Source organism: Cydia pomonella, chromosome 8 (assembly GCF_033807575.1).
Source record: "Cydia pomonella isolate Wapato2018A chromosome 8, ilCydPomo1, whole genome shotgun sequence".
Taxonomy (NCBI): domain Eukaryota; kingdom Metazoa; phylum Arthropoda; class Insecta; order Lepidoptera; family Tortricidae; genus Cydia; species Cydia pomonella.
The window spans coordinates 5,804,771-5,828,289 of record NC_084710.1 but is presented as its reverse complement, the minus strand read 5'-3'; the positions used below and the strand labels follow the sequence as shown (position 1 = coordinate 5,828,289).

The 23,519-nt window shown below is 37.9% G+C and overlaps 1 protein-coding gene and 1 long non-coding RNA gene across 2 annotated transcripts in view; one reads left to right on the top strand and one right to left on the bottom strand.

Moving 5' to 3' along the window:
* LOC133520436 (mucin-2) overlaps nucleotides 1-19,786 on the top strand; it is a 107,198-nt gene extending 87,412 nt beyond the window's left edge. Inside the window, exons 2-7 of the mRNA XM_061854843.1 lie at nucleotides 10,205-10,295; nucleotides 10,796-10,973; nucleotides 11,384-11,586; nucleotides 12,055-12,258; nucleotides 12,683-15,249; nucleotides 17,883-19,786. Coding sequence (XP_061710827.1) covers nucleotides 10,205-10,295; nucleotides 10,796-10,973; nucleotides 11,384-11,586; nucleotides 12,055-12,258; nucleotides 12,683-15,249; nucleotides 17,883-19,426 — 4,787 coding nt within the window. The 3' untranslated portion in view covers nucleotides 19,427-19,786. The remainder of the gene's footprint in view (nucleotides 1-10,204; nucleotides 10,296-10,795; nucleotides 10,974-11,383; nucleotides 11,587-12,054; nucleotides 12,259-12,682; nucleotides 15,250-17,882) is intronic.
* Nucleotides 3,252-4,183, bottom strand: LOC133520445 (uncharacterized). Its single transcript, XR_009799758.1, has 2 exons — nucleotides 4,025-4,183; nucleotides 3,252-3,841 (listed from the first exon to the last, which is right to left on the bottom strand). It is a non-coding gene; the product is annotated as an uncharacterized LOC133520445 (long non-coding RNA).
* Nucleotides 19,787-23,519: the final 3,733 nt, after the last annotated feature.

Here is a 23,519-nt window from a genome sequence, read left to right as displayed (position 1 = left end):
GTTTAATACCCTCTGTTAGTGTTATGGAAATCCTAATAACAATAGTGATATAAACTTAGTCCAACGCTCCGCTCCCACAGTGTTCATCAAAATGCTAATACATCCCCAGCTCGGCTACATACTTCAATTCACTAAGCCAAGTAATTGGATCCCGTACAGACAGGCTTCATGGTAATGTAAGAAAAAGCTATCCTTGGCACCATGAAAATTTAATGCCCCTCAAGAAGCCTGCCAGATTAAGACTTAATCCGATATCACACACTACTGTGGTTTTAAAAGGTTAGCACTGAAATTCGCCTTAAAGTAAGTGGAGTCGGGTCTCCTCATTCGATCTCAACACCTCTTTCATATATTTATTGATAGATAGTTGTACTATTTTAGAGACAGTATCTGCTAAATACACTTAATTCATCAATCACTCACTCTGAACGTAAGAATCTTAGATGTGAATTTTTCAAGTAGACTAAAGGCTGAACATAATTAACTGATCAATGATAACGGTGTAAGTAACGATAATCCATCTTTAGGCAAGCACATAATCCAGTAAGATTGGGATGAAGATTTATTCACCACTAATGAGATACTATTTTCCTTATTTTCGACTTACTTGCTTATGTGACTTATGTCCCATATTATCATGACTAGCATCATCTAAGAAAAAGAAACCATCGGATTTATCCTCAATGAATCATAATAGAAAGCAAAATCTGAAGCTAAAACGCTGAGTTCGATCTATAAATCCCTTCCTTCTACGCAGCAGTGGATCAAGTAACCTCGTTTGGTGGGCTAGGAATCTTTTCGCAAGTTCCCAAGCCATAAATTGTTACGGTCGATTGCGTGCGAATTACTTCTTAGAGTTCGCCGACTCTTTATCTCTTATTGAAGAAGGAAAGTATTTTATTCACTTCAGGTTTTCTACAAACTGAAGGACTTAATTAACTGTGTTGTAAGTTCCCGCAAATGTCTTAAAACTGCAATAATTTTCTGTTCCATATAACTACTTAGAGAAATAAGAAGAATCGTAATGTGCATATCCTAAAGGGATAAGCTAAGCAAGAACTCGTTTCAGTCCTTACAAATTGCATACAATCGCATGCGCATATAACATGCTGCGGCCTTGCGAGGCCTTTTCAAAGTCGTGACCCATAGGCCTGCCTCCCGTAGGCAATGGATTACCCGAACAACGCTTATGGTACAAAAATCTCGACCAACTATGAGTTTCAACTCAAGAACACAGAAATAATCCGATTTCTAGATTGATAACACTCTGTCACATAGCGCCATCTAGTGGTGTTAGCGTAACTTCGTTGTTTTTTTATTTCTCTTAGTGTTATATTTTTTTAGAAATATGAAACATGATTTAATTTAATTAGTTTAGTTACAAATATAAATAGTTGTATTTCAGCATTTCTTTCTGGATATTGTGTCGTTAGGTAATGAAACCTACATGTTTTAAAAGGTAGCACAATTGGACTGACAACACACAGTTCTGGCTGAAAAGAGCACTAAATTTGAAATGTAGGGAAAAAAAAGAAGGAGAAGAAAAGACGGCATGGGTTAGTGTCAGAATACTGATTGTTACAAAAATTAAAATAGATATTTATAAAACTCAGCGTGGAAATTTATTGTCGCCATACGAGTATATAGTTCCGGAGATTCAGATTTTGGTTTCTGGATTTTAATAGGTCGAGGCAAATGTTGCTTTCCTTTGCCAAGTTGCTGAGGAAAGAGGAGCGTGCCCTTGAGCGTGGCAGGCTGATGTAAGAGACGAGTCTTCTCTTCGTCCAGTTCGGGACGCCTTCACGGCCATTGTTACGAGTTCCAACCCAAATGCTATTTTTGACTGCAGCAGACTTTTCTGTCGTCTGTCTTGTTCGTCAGGCGGAATGCAGAGGAGTTAATTCGGAGGAATAAACATCGTCTGTGGCAGCAGGTATGTGTTGGCCCTTTGAAAACCTTAGGAAATCCTTTGAAAACCCTTAGAAAATCCTTAGGTAGCCCTTAAGAAGCTCATAGTTTACTTGTAGAACAAGTTTTGTCATTGTCATAGATCGGTAACCTTTTGCTTTTGTCACATTTATAGTGAATAATTTTAATATCATAATCAAGGTTTACTAAGGTCTGATGGACAGTGTTGCTCGCCAAATTTAATGTTTAGATGTAACTTTTCATAAAATATTTACCAGAATAAAATTTAATTAAACAACTAGTTTGTTGGTGATTTATCCTATAGTGTAAGAATACAGATATGAATGAACCAACAGCTCTACCGTTAGCAGACTGAGCTAGAAGTTGAATCTTTAGGGTATGTAGGAGTTTTGAAAGAAGAAATAAAACGACTATCAAGTGAACTCTTGTGTTTTCTTTCCTTTAGTACATCCCTAGGTATTATGTAACCAGCCGGGTACATTTCATAGATTTACAGGTTACATAATTGGCGCCCACAAGGAATCTGTATTTTACAATTCAATTTCTAAGGATAAACCATCAATTTTAAGTATTAAAGTGGCAAACAAGACATTTTTCAAAGTATCTACTATATTCTATAGTTGTAGACAGGGCCAACACAGTAGTATTTGAGTATATTTATAAATAGAACCAATTGTTGCCAATCAATGTTTTTATTTCTTTATGTGTAATTGTTGAAGTGATTCTATAATATTCTGATCAGTAAAACGGTTCACCTTGTATGGTAGGCAATATAAAATACTAAACATAATTTGTGTGTGTATGTGCAAAATATGAATTTAATCTGTGTGTAAAAAAAAAATACTGTGAAATTTAATTGAAATTAAGTGATACATTCAATTAACATATTTTGTGAAGTTTAAACCACCAATTTTACAAATAATTCAAATTGATAATTTTCTCCATTGAAAATAGTAGGGTTGTTTGAAGCAAAATAATTATTGTTTTTAAAATAATTGACATTTGGAATTATTGTTTTTTTAGCATTTGATAATATACACATTTAGCAGTGTACAGCTTGTTGGTTAACTTTTTATAATGGAGAAGAGAGAGATTTCAGTTAATCCTTTGTGCAAGGAGGATCTTATTTATGAAGTTGAAATTAGGTCAGAATCTCCGGCTTCTACAGTGGACTTGCTTAAAAGACAACTTAAAAGCTTATTAAAAGACTGTCCATCTGATTCTATAGTGGAAACAGAACTTGACCCGGCCACTGAATCTAAAATAATAGCGTTTAAATTATTAGATTTGGATAATTTATGGAAAAAGTATGAACAATCAAGAGAAAATTACACTTTTATTAAGGCAAAAGCATTGGCTTATCACTTATTTCACAGAATTTCTAGGGTTCGACCAGAGGATACAGGTACACAAACACAAATAAAGGCAAGTAAACAAACACTTGACAGTTTTTTGAATAAGTTTGATAACGTCGGTAAGGTGACTTCTTTGTTAACGACAGGTGAAGGTTCTTCTGTTAATTTTGTGGAAGAACAAGTTGTGTCAGAGTCGGATTGTGGTCATAAAAGTATTTTGAAATGGAATCTCAAGTTCAATGGACACACAGATCCGAAGACTTTTTTGGAAAATGTTCAAGATCTTCAGCAGGCTGATGGAGTTACAGATTCCAAACTTTTGTACTCTGCAGCCAGGTTGTTCTCGGATCAGGCTCTTATATGGTTCCGTGCAAACAGGAATAAGGTGTCATCTTGGCAAGAACTTGCAGTATTGTTGTTAAGTGATTTTCAGGATCCAGAGTATGATTATAAGTTAGCAAATGAAATTCGTGTTCGTACGCAAGGAGAAGATGAGCCACTTCATCTTTATTTTGCATTAATGTCAGGAATGTTTAATAGGCTGAGTACGCCTTTATCTGAAAAAGAAAAATTGGATATTTTACAAAGGAATATACGTCCGTTTTACACTCAACAGTTAGCCTTGGTGGATATCAGTTCAATAAAGGAATTGCAGGAAAAATGTAGGATTATTGAAGTTACTAGGCAGCGTTGTTTAAACTTTAAAGAACCACAGAAGAATAATTATGCAGTTATCTCACCTGAATTCTTGTATAAACCACAAAAGAAAACACAGCCAGGAGTTTCGGCTGTTTCTTCTTTTAATCAATCAGATCCATCTAATTGCATTAGTCATTCTTTCGGTAATAATAAGTACAAATTTGAAGGAAAACAAATGTCAAATAACGCATCCAATGATGTACCACAGAGTTCACAGACGTCTACGTCAGATATATCAAAGTCAAACGGAGGCGAGGTACGTTCGAATACTAGGAAGGTTTGTTTTAAGTGCGGGAAATCAAATCATAATTTTAAAAAATGCATTCAACGTGGTTGTTTTAAGTGCGGTAAAGACGATCATTTTAAAGCGGATTGTCCTCAAATGAAGAACAAGGACCAAAAAAACTAGTGGACGACTGTGACAATAGCACGCAAAACATGCAGGTTTTGGCGGCGATTGAAAAATATTACAGCTACGGATCAATTGCCACAGTCTTATTTGCTACTAATGAGGACGATATTAGGCCTTATCTTCAAGTAAGTGTAGGGAAACAACAGGTTATAGGATTGTTAGATTCTGGAGCTTGCGTTTCTTTGTTAGGAAATTCATCTCACACTTATTTTGAAAAGCTCGGATTTAATTTGGATAAAAAAAGTCAAGTTTCTTGCACAGTTGCTGACGGATTTAAAGTAGAGTCGTTAGGGGTAATTTATTTACCGGTCACTTTTAATAATGTAACTCATATAATTAAGTTTCATGTTGTACCATCAATAGTTTCAGATGTAATTTTCGGTTGTGATTTTTGGAAAGCGTTTAGGCTAGCGCCTGAAATTTTTAGTAATATTGATTACAGGAAAGCTCCAAAAACATTTTATAGTTATCAAATTGATGAAAAACAAATTCACACGCTAACATCATTTGATAATTTAATGCCGTTTCAAAGGGAATTAGCATTGTCAGTAATTAAGAGATTTGAAGACATTTCAGCGGAAAACAAAGGTTTGGGTAGGACGACTTTAATTGAACACGTGATAGACACAGGCGATGCCTTACCAATCAAGGCTAAGCAGTATCCTCTTTCGCCAGGAAAAAGAGTTGCTTTAAATAAAGAATTGGATAGAATGCTTGAGCTTGATGTGGTAACTGCTACTGAAAGTCCTTGGAATAATCCGGTCATTTTAGTTAAGAAATCAAACGGTGACTGGCGGTTTTGTTTGGATTGTCGGAGATTAAACTCTGTTACTAAGGCTGATTCATATGCTATTCCATATATACCACAAATTTTAGATAGCCTTAAGGAGGCAAGATTTTTATCATCTTTGGATTTATCATCAAGTTTTTGGCAAATACCATTGAATAAAGATTCTCAAGATAAAACCACCTTCAATGTTGTTGGCAGGGGGGCCTTTAAATTTAAGGTTATGCCTTTTGGCATTTGCGGGGCACCTGCGAGGCAGCAACGGTTAATGGATATGCTTTTTCATCAAAATTTTTGTTCAGATGTAGAGAATGGTAAGGTATTTTGTTATATTGATGATATTGTTATTTGTTCATCAGATTTCGATACACATTTGTTACTTTTGAATCGAGTTCTTGAAAAATTAAAGTTAGCAAATTTAACTATAAATCGTAAAAAATGTAATTTTTTCCGAAGCTCATTGAAGTATTTAGGTTATGTGGTCGACGAAAATGGGTTGCGGACCGATCCTGATAAGGTGTCTTCTATCTTGAACTTTCGTACTCCGTCATCAGCTCGTGATGTTAAAGTATTTCTCGGCACTTGCTCGTGGTACAGACGGTTTATTCGTAATTTTTCGACAATTGCTGCCCCATTGAACAGATTAACAGTTAAAAGGGGAAAACATGAGCTTAAATTTAGTTGGTCGGATGAAGCGGAGCAATCGTTCATTAAGTTGAAGGAAGCACTTGTGTCAGCACCAATATTAGCTGTGCCGGACTTTGAGAAGCCTTTTGCTGTTCACTGTGACGCATCTGCTTATGGCCTTGGTGGTATGCTATCACAAGAAATAGAGGGTAAAGATCACCCTATAGCTTATGTCAGCAGGTCGCTAAACAAAGCTGAGATGAACTATAGCGCTACAGAAAGAGAGGCGTTAGCAGTGATATTTGCAGTGGAAAAATTTCAGGCTTATTTAGGCACAAGCAAATTTAAGGTTATCACGGATCATGCATCATTAAAGTGGTTTTTAAAATTAGAAAATCCGTCAGGCAGGTTAGCACGTTGGGGGTGTAGATTGTCTCAGTTTAACTTCGAGATAGAACATAGGAAGGGCACTGACAATGTGGTTCCTGATGCATTGTCAAGACTCTTGACGGTTAATGTTATCAACACGACTCAACAAGATACAGTAGAAGATGTATGGTATGATAAAATTTTCAAAACATGTCAAGAACATCCTGCGAATGTACCAAATTTTCAAATCATAGATCAAAAACTGTACCGCTACAGTAAAGGTAAATATAGTTTAACATCAGAGTTTGATTGGAAGGAAGTGGTAAGGAAAGAACACAGACGGAAAATAGTCGAGGAATATCATTCGATGCCAACTGCAGGACACTTAGGCGTATTTAAGACGCATAGGAGAATATGTTTACGGTTTTATTGGCCAGGAATGTTCGATGAGATTAAAAATTACATCAAGGACTGTAATACTTGTTCTGCTTATAAACACTCCACCAAGCGAACTTTGGGGTTAATGGGAAAACCTAAAGTTTGTGGTAGACCTTTTCAGGCGGTTTCGGTTGATTTAGTTGGACCTTTGCCACGGTCTCAATCTGGATTTACGTTTTTACTGGTAGTAACTTGTTGTTTTTCAAAGTTCACACTCTTGTTTCCTTTGAGACGTGCTACGAGTGCAATTGTCGCTAAGAACTTAGTATTGTATTTTTTCATAGATTTACAGGTTACAACTCATAACATTTTAAAATATGGAGTACTTTAGTTTAATGGAGGTGAATTTATGGTATTAGCCTTTTATGTCCAGTTCAATGCGTGGGTGAGTACGTGAATACATTTGTATCAGACCTAGAGTGTTTTGATTGCAATCCAATACAACATTAATAATGTTCAGGTTCTTGCTCGTATTTATGTTTTTCTTTTGAAAGTAACAAAAAATATTTTCGAGCTATATTAAGATACAAACTGATGACAACATAGATAATCTTCAGTCAGTTTTCAATGTTATCAATAATTACAAGATTATAGGTATAACCTACAATAAATGCCAGTAGGTGCACGTAGTTGTATTAGCACTTTCCATTTGCATTTTATGAAGGCCGATATAAAACCTTTTTTTGACGGAATCTAACTATCTGAGGCTCTACAGAGTCTACAGCGAAAAACAAAATCTTTACCTGCCCCTCTATCGCTCGAATATGCAAGAGCGATTGAGAGAGAGGTAACGAAATTTCAATTTTCACGGTAGGCCCTCTGACCTCTCATCAGTTCGATTGAAGAAATCTATAATATCTAAATTTACATTAGTGACCAATAAATAAGTTGGATGGATTACGTAGTAACCAGTGGGTTACTACGTAATCCATGGTAAGGGTCTGCGTCGCCATCGCCACCCACGTAGCTCCTGCGGTCCCAGGAGCCAAGGCCGACCCACAATGGCTGCACTTGTGCGGCTCCGAGCTCTATTCAATATCGCTATCTGTTTTATTTGGAACTAGTTTCCTGAGGGCAGTACCCTTTAGTGCGCCATTCACAGAGGAATTCTATTTGCAACCATTATAGGGCGAAATTCAATTGACTGTGGACCTGTGAAGATTTAAACGTCTTTATACTCTTTACCCATTGCATTGTTTGCCTGTGCACGCAGGAATGAAAATTAAAAGTTATTCGGAAAAAATAGAAATCTACGAAAAGAAAGGAAAAACTGCATCATAATATAGATTGCATCTTCTCAAATGTGTAGAAGGACTAAATCCTTTCTTGGTTGTAGCGTAAAGACGCTCTTTTCGAAAGCGACTGCTATCCGACCTTCACTCTTATAGCAAAAATAGGGATTGCTACTGTCCGGTTTTTTAGGCTGTATTAAAAAACTATGCTGCCCTATACCTAAATATGCTTTCAGTTCATTCAGCATCTCGCCGCGCTGTGTACGGTCCAACGACCAGCTTATATCAACGCCAACGGAAATTTATGCCAAGTGCGGAATGCGTATTATTGCACTGGCCGTATGCGATGCCAGTACCACTACAGCCATACACGTCTAAAATAGACGAACGATGTCTGGGACTTCTATTCAATTAGAACAAAAGGGCTCGAGAGGCTCAGGACCTCGGATTCTGACGTTTGAATTGACTCAATTTAATCGGTTAATTTCGAGAATCCAATTAGACTGATTGAATATATTTAGAATACAAACACACACTTATGTATTTCACAAAGAACTGACATTTGACTATGAATTGTATAAAGTGAAAGCGAATTTGCAAGATTTCCTAATGCTTAACACTTAACATTTATATAAGTTCATTTGTAAAGATCATCAAGATCGTTCCATGAGTTGATCGCATTAGGTAGGCGCACCCTGCTTACCTGTTACCTTATGCCCGTACGAACGTAACGAACAAACAGTCATTAAGTAGGTAGGTGCACAAACAAAAACTTACTTAGGTATTTCTCCTCTCATAGCTATTAAGTTCAATTATTAATTAACATTGAGATTAATTAGTGTGGGTTGTAAAACATATGAATTATTCCAATAGTTATTAAATTGCATGCATTTCAACACCGCTTATGAGTGTTTTTATACTAGTAAGCTAGAGAAGCTTCCTAATCCTACACTTAAATGACTATTACAGCTTACTGGGCTTGATTTACAACTCTACTGTAAAATCTTTTATTGCTATGACTCTAAGCACGTTTTACTTCGCTTATCAGCAGCTTAGACCGCCTTCGTCACATTCCTACCGTGTGTGTTATAATTCTACCGAGTATTATATTATATGCAACGTTTTATACCCTGTGATATTTAATTCCTTAAATGGCATCTGTCATAAAATGAAAATACCTATGTGCAATTAAATATAGCATCCTCATTTAATCGTAAAATATGGATAATTTAATCATAATTAATGGTAACAAATATTATGGATAATTTTACCTGTATTTACGTTTGCGTCAGCGTTATTGCTACGTCTAATTATTATAACTAATTCTATGGAACATTTTAAATACCTTATTACTTTACGCAAAGCAAGGTCCAAGGAAAAAATTAAGGTAAAATTTTTGTGAGCCTTGCCCATTCCGTGATCTTTATTTTAAGTAGTCTTCTAGTCTAGCATTGGTGCTTTCTTACTTCATAAACTAGGTATCTGTGACATAGATCTAAAACCTGGTCCAATTTGTATAACGTATTAGTATACTCTATTATTACATCACACATATAACGTACGTAGGAACTATTTCGTAGTTGATTGCACATTTGATTGATCACCTCACAGTGTTACGAAGTATTGTAGAGCCCCATTGTTGGTTAACAATCTGTGTTAAATGGCGTCAATTACAACTTATATTTTAACGTAATAATTAGAAACGTATTGTGATATGACAGCTCCTAATTTCTTAAATATCCAACTCACGAGATAGAAATCTTTACTTCACGATAATACTCCGTTAGTGATTGTCTGAAAGTGGCAAAGTGGCATACAGATAATTCTTATAAATTTTATTGGAAGTACTAATTGATTCCAACCACTTATTAAAAACCAATTTTATCCAAGTAGAGAAAGTATTTAACAGTTACCGAAGCAGAGGATGTAAAATTATCCACCGCAGTAGGAAACATAAATCCCGATAACCTGTGGGTTAAATAATGGTATGTGATTAGTCAATTTCACCTTTATTACACCCTGCCATTGAAACTTGTGACTAATAATCCCTATTTCCTTTATCTTCGAACAATGTCTGCTTATAAACGAGTATATCTTAGTTATTTTTATATTAAAACCATATTTCTTACCATGATAATTCTGCCGTTTAGATTCGACTACATTTTTCAAAAGATAACCCGTTTGAGTAACGCAATTGAGATGTCTAAAAGAAAAACTCGGAAATAATATTATAGGTACGTACTTTTGTTATTTGAAAGCAAACTTTATTTGGATTACAAGCGGTGCGTTCAAAAGAAACTCTGTTCGTAAGAAATATCGTTTCAGTTGCTTATTTATATTTTTTTCGTTGTTACAGCGGAGGGAAGCCTGTCAAACTTTGCGCTGCGCAAAGTTCACTACACGGCGAGCCACCCCCTCAAAAAGGAATTGTTCACACCTGATACAAGGTAAAATTTGCATTATTAAGTATGAGAAAAGATACCATTTTTTTACCCGCACCGCATATTTTTGGGAAATCCGTCAAGGGATGTGGCAAGACCGCAGCGAGTCTCGTTTGACTGCATTTTTGATGAATCACAATTTTTTTGGTTCCATTCTAGTTTATGAGCATGAATACACCAGAGTGTAACATATTTTGAGAGTGAAATGTGACAGTAAGCAGGAAATATACAGTGGGTACCTCCCGGTGAATGTAATAATGTTTAGTGTTATTTTAAATTAATTTTTAGTTTAAAATGTATTTAGGTATTTTATAAGACGGTAATTAGATTATGATAAACGATTAATAGCTAGATTATCTCTCTCTAAATACTTTTTTTGACACTCAATAGGGTCGTAAATCGTTTTACACTTCTTTACAGTTATCTTTGCTGTTAACTGTATTCACATATCCATTTCTCAATCGTAACCCGTCAACCGTACAAACCTCAACGCTCTCACATTTCAGACCTACCAGCTTGCGCAACCTGTACGAGAAGGCGACCACGGACCGGCTCTCGGCCTCCATCCTCGACCAGCTGAGGAAGGACTCCCAACATTCCCCCTACCTGCTCTGCACGCCCGTGCTTAGTTCAAAGAGACGAAAGATATATCAGAAAGTCGATGTGGAGATTGAAACGCATGTTGTAAGTATCTAACAAATAGACGAAGTCTTGACACTGGTAAAACAAATGCTCACACATTTTTGGCCAAAAAGTATGTTGAAACTAGTTTTAGACTTAGAACTTTATTTACTGTATTCAGCTTTAGTTTAGGTTCCTTCAGTTTTAAGTGCTGTCATAAGCTCTAACTCGTTTTTGGACACAATCCCGTTATCATCTACTTAATTAAATATGATAAATTTGTCAAGCCGATATAAAAATTGACGCGACACTGCTTATGACGTCGCTAGCGGATTTAAGTATTTAAATTCTGTTTCATTTTCTTTCACTAATTACAACAAGAAATGTATTTGCTAACAACATAACATAAGTGAATAAATCAGCAGCATTATTAAATACGCAAACAATTAAAAGCCTCAACAAAAACATTTCAGCCGTCAGTGGTAGAGCACCTTCGGAAATGGACATCAAAAGAGGCTATCGGCGACGTGACAGCGCTGCCGGACGCTTCCATGCGCATTCAGAGCTCCGTGACATTAACTCCTGATGAGCTGTCCGAGTGTGGCTCGGGCGACGACGAGCCCATCGACCACAGGTTGCCCAGCCCTGAGGAACAGCTGCGGGTCATCGCTTCCAAGTGAGTATAGATTAAAAACCCAGGCAAGACCGACAGACATTTCATCTCATGTCAATACAATGCAGCCATTGATTTAAATAGTGTTTCTCCATCATTCTGCAAATCACAGAAATGGCGGCATTCAGAAGTTTCGATTCTGCTACATTATTTTCATATAGGTAAGGTTAAAATTACCGATTACTGATAATATAACAACAACGCCAATAAGGTTAATTGGCTTTGTAACTGCACATCATTCTAGTTTCTTATGATTGATTCGATGCAAATGAGGGTAATTACTGACCTTAAAGACAAGTAGAAATTGTTTGTTTTAAAACACACTAGTCTATTAATATTCAGCTCGTAGTGTACATACATTGTTTTACGATATAAAAGGCACACGCACAGACGAATTGCCTAATGGTAAGCGATTACTGTCGCTCATGGACACCCAACACCAGGCATAATTTGGGACTTATACTTTGACAGATTCCCCCCGGAAATGGTCGCGATCGACACGTCGGGCAAGTTCTTCGACCGAATGTGCAGCTCTCGTAAGTCGCTGCACCTGGAGTCGGTGCCCGGCGAGACGGACACGGTGAAGCGCCGCACGCGCACGAGAAAACCCCGCGGTAAAAGACGCAACACCATATCCGGCACTGATCAGAAAGAGCTTAGAGAGGCTATAGCTGGGTAAGCTTCTAGACTGCACCTACACCGACTAATAAATTACATTATCCATCACATAAATCCATAGTAATAATCACCCCTTTACATCCTCGATAATGTAATCTATTAAAGCGTCCATTAACAACCGCTGAGCACAGTACTGTGTCGGCTTCAATGACGTTCTTGTTCAATTTACGGCACTTTTAACAAATCTTTGATAATATTTTGTGCTTCTGTGTATACTGTAACATTGGTTGTCATTGTTTCCTACTAAACGAGGACAACCAATTAATTGTGCACTTGAGCACTAATTGTTCATAAGCTTCACGATTAATGAAATCTTTGAAGAGCGCCGATGTTACGAGACTAAGAAGCGTTCTTTGTGTATTACAACTATAGGTTGCCTTATGCGTGTGACTAATGCTTTGCTTGGTTTGTTTTATCGTAGCGATACATCAAATGCCGCGGCTTCTGGAGAGATCGAAGATAGCACTGTCATCAGGTCGCGCTCTAGCGATCTTCTTAAGAAGAGTCCTATTGACCCCGTAACTAAGAAAGGACACTTCAATACTCTAAAGGAATGGGGTAGAAGCCGACTGAAAATGATCGGTAGATCTCCGAGTGCTAGCAGAGATAGCTTTAAGGAGTCCATGAAAATTGACAAGAAAGATACAAAGTCTCCAACTAGACAAGAAGATAAAGAAGTACAAGAAACTGTCACGATGCGTAAGAAACGCCAGGGAGATGAAGACAGGAGAACGCATCAAAGATGTGCCTCGTATTCCTCTTCTGAAAAGAGCATAGGTCTACCTGCGGCGCAAACTACGGCAACTATTAACGTCGGGGTCAAATTACGGGGAACGTCAGCTCAAAGAAGACAAAGGCGATCAGCAATAGGCAAAGATGAACCACATTCGTCTAGCGGTAACTGGTCGGCCAGCTCAGAGTCAGGTCGAACCAGTATAGGATCAGAAATAACGTCCACCACAGTGCCACCCCGAAGTTCAACCTCGGCTGCGACATCTAATAACTCGCTTAATTTCCATCACGGTCCACCGAGCTCTATTATTAGTAGGAGAAGATTTCTTAACACTTCCGGATCAGGCAGCGTAACTAGCGAAGGAACTCTCACCCCTGACATTATACATGATTTACACGAGGATTTAGAAACGAGTTCCGAGTTTTCTTGTGATACCGAAGGGTATTACACCTCATTCCATATGGATTCGGGGTTAAAGACATTAAAAGAAGAAGAAATATCGCCAAGCACGCCAATGCACACCAGCAACGCCCTCTCCAACTCAACTGGCAGTCAAACTGCTGAGAACGAATATGAATTATTTGGTAAAGGGTCCACTAGCACTACTACAAGCTCCGCTGGAACTGTTTGCACAACGTTAATGGCCGCTGGAAGCGATAGGTCACTAGTTATCGGGCCCAAAGTACCAGAAAGAAAGAGTTCTTTAACAATGTTAAACCGCAGCAGAAGCAACAATATTCACAGTGCAAATGCTAGTTTAGACAGAAGCATGACTTCTTCTTTCTCAAAATCTCCATATAGCAGCCTTAGATTCAATCCTAGCCGTTCTTATACAGAAAAGCCAATGTATAATAATCATTCATCGCCTGAAATCAACCAAGTGCCAACTTCTACAATCACCATTACTAGAAACATCGGAAATAATAGGGAAATGACAGCGGTAGCTGAAATTCATACAGAAACTGAACTTGAAAGTGCCAAGAAAAGCACAGGCACCAGTTCGCCAGATTCCGGTCATAATACTTCTAGTTCACCAATCGAAGACTCTGTATCCAGCGCTCACGGCAAGAACAGTCTATCTGAACAAGATTATTCCGAATCCTCAGATTTAGAAGGAACAGACAGAATAGAAAGAATAAGATATAAAACAACAATAAATAGCTCTAGAATTCCTTCACTCTGTGTCATTACTCCAACCAATTCTGATGACGAAAGCGAAACAAGCAACAAAGAGGTTGATGTTTGTAAAAAGCAAGATGCAGAGAAAGAAGGAACATTTAAGAAATCAAACAGTAGGCCTAAACTAGATCTTCCTGTAGAAGAAAAACCAAAAGAACCAAAACACATTACCGACCTGACTAAATCAAGCAAACCTCATACACAAATCAATTTAAAGCCCTTCAATAATTTAATGTGTAAGCTCAAAGGAGTACTTCCTGCTAAACTGTCAAACAAAAAGTCACCTGTGCCAAAAGAAAGTAATTTGTCTGATCACATCTACGATTCTGGGGACTACGTAACAATAGCTGATGTTAAAAATAACAACCAAAAAGTTAGCCTTAACAAAGGTATTTACGGAAGTACTGATATGGTTAGGAAGAACTTACAAACAGTTTTATCTGGAAAACTACCAGAAACTGAGTATGTGTCTTTGAATGAATTGCCAAATTGTTTAAGTGAAAGTAAAGACTTCTTAGAACATGGATTACATGAAACACCAACGCCTGCTTTAGAAGAAATCCAAACGAAAGGTGCTAAAGTAACTTTGGACTCTCAAGGCCAAGTTATTTACTCATCCGACACGCTTAAGCGCAGAAAGGGAGCACATACTACTTTTGAACCGGGGCCATTCGTACAGGAAATAAACGCCACCACCGCTGTCGTTCAGAGAGAAATGGCAGATGTCGTTCAAATAAGTGATGAGACTGACTTCCCTTATGAACCTCCTCCACCCGCGAGCAAACCCACATCACCGCAACTAGGAAAAGTAATTATTAAAGCTCCCACACTTCCTGATGGACCTGTAACAACAGAATTTGTGACTCTACCGGCTCCTAAACCGAGCACGATCATTACCGCCACACCTGTCACTGAAAAACCTACGACTCCGACAACTCCACATCCACCCAAGGCTATTTCTAAAAACCCGCAAGATATACCGCGAGTAGTAGAAGTAATTCCTAGGCCCGGGGCGTATGTTAATATACACGATGCGGAGGGCGTCAGCTTGTCGCCGACGAAAGATGATTTAGCAGGTAAGAATAAAACGAAAAAAGACCCGATTATTGTTAATAATAATTCAGACAAAGTATTAGGGACGTCACCTGATATTAATGACGTTATCATTCCATTTGTGCCCAATTTTCAAACGCCAATTATCTTACAAAATAGCAAATGTAGGCACGAACTTAGAAAATCTGGTAGTAAAGTAGCAGAAGTATTGAAAATGTTTACGCATAGAAATAACATTAATAACAATGGCGAAGCTGGAAGTAATGAAATTACTAGTCCAAACGGTGATAAATCAATAACTAATAAAGTTAAACGTAGTGATAGTTACAAACTTGCCAATTCACCTTTAATGCCCATTAAAAAGCTCCTGAAACTTGAAACATTTAACAGTAATTCAAAAAAAGTAGACTCTCTAGAAATGATTCAAGCTGAAATTAATGCCGATTTATTACGCGAACAAATAAACTACCCAGCTTCCGTATCCCCCATTCTTAGCCATAGAAGTTTTTCAAATGATTCGGAAAATTGTGAATGCACTAATAATAGCGGTTCATATGTTAACGATAGTTTTGAATCTCAGTTATCAGCATTAGCGTTAAGTCCTTTTACTACTCCAATGCCAAAACGGCATTCTGTCGCGTTTATACCTGACAATAGAGATCATTCTTTAGATATTTTGACTGCTATTTTGGACTCTGACCCCGATGATGTTTGTATCCTGCATTCACCACCGTCATGTCCGCTCTCTCCTACTAAAGTCACTGTACCTGTAGATAGTTCAATGCATCGAGCTCGCATTTTATCAGTTTCTGAATCAGATTATGGTACTGAAATCTGGTAGATGTAGTTTTACTTTCACAATATATAATTGAAATTTATAGAGTTATTTGTTACCTGATTTGATGGTATTACTTGTGGAAATAAAACGCTTTTAGATAAGACTTAAATAATGTGGCCAACTTTGTATAATTAGATCAATTTGTATGGATATATAGAGAAGTTAGTTAAGTGAAAAACAATGATTTATATTTCTAATTCCGTCCTTTGAAAATTTCGTCTTCCTGCCATTTTTGCCTTTTTAATACTGTGATATGAAAATCTTTATTTTGATGACTAAATTAGTTTTCGTTTTAGATACTTTTTATCAAATTTAGCTTTTTAAGAAGCACTGTATTATATTTTATTAAATGTTGACACGGAAAGAATGCATGGTGGTATTTCGCACCAGCCCAGCTTACGATTAGTTCACGATTTTTCGTTTGTAAGTGCATGGTGTGTTATTCTGTGTGTCTTCTGTGTTTTGTAATTAATTTTATTATAGAGTCATTGTGAATTAACGCACTGATTTCATTTGTCTTCACCTTCGCTCCTCACCTCACTCACTAGCACAGCACTGAGCTCTAAATTTAAGAAATAAAAGTTCTGTTTTTACAACATACACGATATAAAATGAAAAAGTTTTAAAACAGGATTTTTTGCAATTAACAGTCTTCCAATACCTCATTATTTTCGCACTGATTTGTAAATACGTGTCACTGGATATTTTTAATTAAGAATATGGGACACTTAACAATTAAAAAAGGAACTAATTAATTAACAAACTAGGTCATTCGTGATTGGACTTGTCGCAATAGGCGTAACACAACTAATTTGTATGATTGCCGTTTTCATAACGAAGAGCGTTATAAAACTGTAAAAACAAAAAAAACTGTCTTAACACCCAGGGTGTTATTTCACGCTTACCGACCGACTGATCGCGCGCCTGAGGCTATCTAGTATATCTGCGACCTCCGATTTATAAACAATGATATCGTATCTCGAGGTCAGAGTATGCTAGTTTACCTTCAGCGCTCGACTCGTGGCGCTCGGTATGCACCCGGATTCGCCTAGTCTCCGGATCTCGGTGGTTGTGAAACGACGCTCAGTTCCTCTCTAATTGCACTCATCCCACATGGCTTGCACAGACGGCGATAGCTTCTACTTTGTGACATTTACGAAGTTCTTCAAAGGTAAAGTTTTGTGTTGCTTTTTTGGCATGACTTAATTTTTACACTGCATGAAGAGTTAACTCGACTAGCAGATACACCCCTCACAAGCTAACACGGAGAAATGCGGTAATTTGTATTAACCATATCATTAACATTTCAATGTATACATATAGTATGAAATTGTAAGAAAGAATAAAATACCATGCACTTCTGTAAATTCACGTTACTAATTTATCATTGTATTCACGAACATATAAACCAGATACATGCTAGATACGTTATTAACGCAAGACATAATCTGTATCATAAGTAATGGTTGTTCACTGTTGTAGCTTTCCACTGTTAATAATTATGATAGAAATTACCTAGCTCTAGGCTTATGGGAATGGTATGGATTGGTGCCATAAATATGAAGTAGATTTATATATTAGTATATTACGTTAAAGTTTTCAATCGCATCCACTGTTATGATAATACATATACTTATTACCTACTTGTAAATTTAAAGAAAAAATATAGAAATAGAAAAGCATCGACTAAAATGTAGTGATCTACCTACTTAGGTTAATGCCTGTTAAACAATATTAGCATATTCAAATCTTTTTAGTACTTATAGCATTAGTAAATAAAAACGATCTCCAACTCATTGTCTGTTCTTTACATTCCAGACTGTCGACATTCCAGTGCTGACAAGCCCTACTCGAATCCGCCGCTAACTCTAGTCCAAAAAGGTCAAAGAGTAGAATTCAACACGATCAATCCCACCACGTACAAATACCAAACCGCCCACTTGCGAGGAAAACACGGAGTAGTCAATTATGAGAATCCAGCAAACCCACCAGTGAGGGAAGAGCCAGTGTTCTGGACACTTCCGAAGCGAAGCACCCTAGAGCCGAGCGCTCGACGGCCCATCACCGACGCACGCACGATTTTCAACTATCCTCCCAACGTTGCTACTGCCTCTTCATGTTTAACTGAAAAGCCAGGAAATTCTCAACCCATCCAACCCAATGACGACTCGATTAGAATTTCACCCATAGATCCACGGACAACAGGTTCCTTCAAATCTTCTACCCCGTCCAGCAAAGAGAACGTTGTCGATCTGTCTTCTAAACTACTCTCCCCGGTTAAATCGACAATGACGAACGAAGAACTCTATGCGGTAATACATAAAAGCAAAAAAAAACTTAATATAAGAGATGGCGCTGAAAGATCAGAATCACCGGCGTTATCTACTGCTAGTTTATCGCCAGTCAATTCCGAAACCTCATTATACCTTAAAGGTAATCAGCGTCATCCAGAGACAGGCTATTTAGGAGACCCGAGAAACAGAAACAGTTGGTCGCCGGCGGAGAGGCAACACGTTATGGCGGCTCCCAGTCGCGGCTATGTGGTGCAAAAACAGGATACCACATGCGCGGACAGATACGGCCCCGTACCTCAAACATCGAGACTTGATTTCAAAAAGCTACTTTTACAGCACAGTGTCAAACTAAGTACTCTTAATCCTCAAAGTAAATCTAACAAACTGTCTGCAGTGGAACAGCTGAAGCTTTCCAAAGAAAAAACTGAACTGCAACCTCCCCCCACAAATAGAAGCAAAATTAATATTCTCGATCTAAGCGGGTCTCCTAAGACATACACACAGAGAAAAATAATAAAACCTCAACCTCCGCCAGCCTCACCTGGTAGAACGAATGCCTTAATCAAAGAACATAAGAATTCACCCAAAATACTGCTCTCTCCGAAGTCACAATGGCGATTTTCTAGCCCCAGATCTGACGTTCTCTCTTCGCCAATACCAGAAGCGAACAACGAAGATGAAAACTCAAACAGTTCTGCTGAAAAGCACGATAGTTCTCCAAACAACGTACCGTGTAAAACAGTGCCCATAGTCACTAATCAGCATTTTGGGGCAAGACGAAACCTGATCCCGATAAACGAGAATACTATAGAAGCCGACAACGATTTCCTCGAGCCAGCCGACCATGGAGTGTTCCCGATTGATTCCGATTTCGGTAAATTACATGGGTTATCTCGGACAGAACTGCTGCAAGCCAAGCGAGCAGAATTCTTCAGCAGCCCACCCGAATCGTCTCCACCTAAATTTACATCATTCAAGAGTCCTACAGGAGAAGCTCCCTCTTCACGTAGCAAATCATCTCCAGAACGAGGAAAGACTTCACCCAGCACCCTAGAAACAGCATTATGATATTTCTACTAAATTATTTTAAACTTATTAGCGGTGCTTAGTTTGTTTTACTACACAACAATAAAATTGATAGAAGCTTTATTCTAGTCTATTTGCTTAAAGTGCTATTTGTGCCGGCACCACTGTATCGCCTACCAGTGACTTATCTTCGATAAGTTATTTAAGCTCAAAAGATTTGTTAATATGGTCTTGAGGGGCCAATGTTTTATGAACTGTATTGTAAATAGTTCAACTTTACAACTACTTAGTTTTAAACTAGTTTGTAAGTATTTATTGAGTACCTTAACCAGTACTGTTCAACTAGTGTTTAAAACTTTTTGAAGTTATTAGGATACAATTTTAATAAACCGTGTTAAATAACTGGTGCTTCATTTAGTCCCTTTCGTTTTCATAGTTAGCTATATCCACGGACTACAAGTAAGTAAGTATTATGGTTAAAGTGGTCTCTATTGTTTCCCATAAAGTTTTAAGTCATAATGTATTGTTTGTCCGCATTTTCGTTAGCCATAATTTGGTTTTTCTCAGAAACGCGTAACTTTTCAGGATTGTCATAAAACAAACCCAACCTAACCTATCTATAGGATAACGTTAAGAAATTCCTGAAAAGTTAACGGTTTCAGCGTTATGACTATCATTACATTATGACTTTCAATAAGTATGCCAAACAAAGGGATTCGTGTTTAAAGCTGTAAGCTGTTATGTGCCTTGGCATCCTTCGTCAATTTTCGACTAGAGATATTTAAAGTAATCCATGTTAAAGAAAACTCAAAACACCTTGTTATAAAAGCCAATAGACATCAACATTCACCAGACAACAGTCGCCCAAGCACACAATTTTAATCATGAGAAGTTATGTACCTAGTTTTCATTGACTTTGGGGTTCCCAATCTGTTCACAGCAATGTACTCGCTCTCTCTTATGAACCACCAAAGAATAGACGGAGAGCGCGCCCCGGAGAAGGCATGCATTAAGCGACCAACGAGAACCCTAGTTTCCTGATAGGAGTCCTGACGTTTTGATACAGTAATCAAAATAATTAAGTGAAATATGGATGAAGAAGAAAGACAGTGACACTATATTCTTACTCTGAAACAGACTGGGAAGAAATTATTTCAGCTTCTTTTGCTGCTTGGGTTTTGCGAATTACCCTCACTTGGGCTTAGTCTTTTCTTCATCCAAGTCATAAATAAGGTCACAACTCGCCTTAAATTTAATTACGGCAATAGGGCACTTACCTTTATTAAGGTACCTTTTCGACTGCGGGGAAGAATCCTTCAAGGGCATAGCCAGCCAGTGAACTAGGGGGCAAGTTGACATTGCCAGAGGCCTAGGGGGCGGGGGGCATGTGCCGCAGAGGGGCATACATGGTATGTAAAATTTGAGCTCTAGGGGGGGGGGGGGGGGGGGGGGTTCGAACTAAGTTGATTTAGTTCCAAATGATAATTCGGGCGGCGGGCAATTATTCCTTAGAACTAAGTTGACGCTCATTAAAGAAGGTCTTGTTTGGACTGGTGCAACTTGTGAAATGTTTTAACTAGGGCTATCATTTTGATGTCAACTTTTAGCTGATATCCTGTACTATCATTTAACAAAAAAAAAAGTGCAGGTCAACGCCCTCGTTTCCGAAAAAAGAGGTAAATTTAACAAAATAAGTAAATTTTTTTAGACAATTTTTATCTATGTTATTATTTCTCGAGTGATTGTGTAAAATTCTCTGTGATATTTATGCCCTAATTCATAAGCTATCGAATGATTATTATTTTTTAAATGTGCAACGTAAATGGACAGATTTTGGTACATTAACCAAGTGCAGTCGTGTTTGGCGTCATAAAACTTTGGAAGGGTGCATTTTTAAAATGGTTGAGTAAAAACATAGCTATGGGGGGTGATTTGTCTATAAAATTCATCGTACTATACGTGGTTAACGGCCCCACTATACGTGCACAAACACATTGTATATTTATCATTCAAAATCATCATTTAGATGTCAATTCTACCAGCCAACATAAGGAAACAACTCAAAATTGGCATTTGATTACTTTGCCACACATGTGGATAAAATACAACTTTCTCATCAGTTTTTGAATAATCAATTTTTGTGACGGAGAACCACTTCTTTCGTTCGTTCATATCACCCGAATACGCAAGAGCGAAAGAGAAGCAACGAAATTTGGATTTTCGATGATAGCGGTAGGCTGCTTGAAGTTGGCCTGAAGTCTAGTGTACTCGCAAAAGAAACTTTTCCAAAAAATAATTAACAGACAGATGAATTATTTATTGTCTATGACGGGTTCTTTCAAAGTACCAGAGTTTTGTTAATAAAGAAGACTGACTACCCCCATACAATGCCGCGATCTTCGTCAATGTTGTAGTTGGTGTTAAACTAAATATTATTTTTACATATTAGCTATTTATGTTACTTACAAGAAACTGTTACGATACTCCTGTATTTGTGCAGAACGCAGAGTAACAGTAAAAACAATAGATTTGAAGCATATGTAAAGCATTTTGATCCCATAGGTTTAAAAATGTTAAATTACGTCTAGATGGCGCCATTGAATAAAAATATGGCTAAAATACTTTTATTACAGTGGCCAGGAAAGTCGTATTTTACATTAACACATTCACAGCCAAGAACACGTATGTGTGTTCGTTTTGAACTGGTAACGGGGGGTATTCCCACTAGCTACCACCAAGTTGTTACCAGTGGTAACTACTGGGAATTTTTTTCCCACCTTTTACTACTGGGAAAAAAAAATCCCACTAGTTACCACCAACTCGATTTGGTGGTGGACCCTTACAACATATGCCAAACATGAGCGGAAACTAAATGCTTTCCATATGCGTTGCCTCAGATCCATATTGGGAGTCACTTGCAGGGACCATATGAGCAATCAAACTGTGCTATCTAAAACACATTGTTCCTCTATAACAGCGATCCTAATGCAAGGAAGGCTCACCTGGCTTGGCCATGTACATAGAATGGACCCTTCCAGACTCCCACGTCGTCATGTTGGGCCAAATCGCAAACGCTAGGAGGCCGGTTGGACGCCCTAAGCTTAGATTCAAGGACTAAGAGGGACTAGATCTGCTTCGATAGTCATCCTCACAATTGGGAATCTCAGGCTGAAATGAGGCCAGAGTGGCGTCGAGATCTCAAAGCGGGTGTAGACAAGCATGACAAGGACTGGTTAGAGAACCTTAGGCAGAAAAGACTCCGCGCTGCTAGACCTCCTCCCTTGGACTCTCGTCATGTTTGTGATTGCTGTGGCAGAAGATGCCGCTCTGGTATTGGACTCTTCAGTCATCGCAGAATTTGCAATCAAGCTCCCCGCAACACCTGATTTTACCCGACGCTGCTGCAACAATCATCTGCTATAGATGATTGTGTGTGGATTTTTTTTCCCAGTAGTTACCACTGGTAAAAGGTGGGATTTTTTTTCCCAGTAGTTACCACCAAAATTTGGTTAGCGTTCAATACTAATAAAAACAGTCTAAATATAGAGTGCTTTAATCAATAATTGATTATAAGTTAATTATTTATTAGTTTTATTATAAGTCGATTTCTATTTCAGTAAACTGCCTTAACACTTATAAGGCACCGAAGGTACCGAAAGTGTTAAGACTGCGTCGAGCGTCCAGTGGCGCCTTCATTAGAAGAATTGTGTTTTCTATTAAACAAATTAGTTTCTGTGGAAATCAGGCCGCGTAGCCAACGTTACAATCGTTAACGCAACGTAGCGTAGCGTAGTCATCTCTTCACTCTTCCGTATTAGTGCGACTGTGACATTGCGTTTCGTTCACCACGGAGCGTGAACAATAGGCACTTAGGCTACGCGGGCTGTATTTTCATGTTGCTGCCCTACTGATTCCCCAACTTTTGGGGTAATGTCACATAGTTTTATATTACTTACTTTTGACTTTATCACCTAAACCACCATTTGCCGTTTAGTTGATAAAGCAAGAAATTGGGGAAGACAAAACGGGAATCAGTAGGTAACAAATTGAACACATATCAGTGAAAGAATAAGGATCAAAATCAAATGGCGTTCTAAAAGGTTTAATCATGTGTCGAAAAATGGCAGTAAATTTA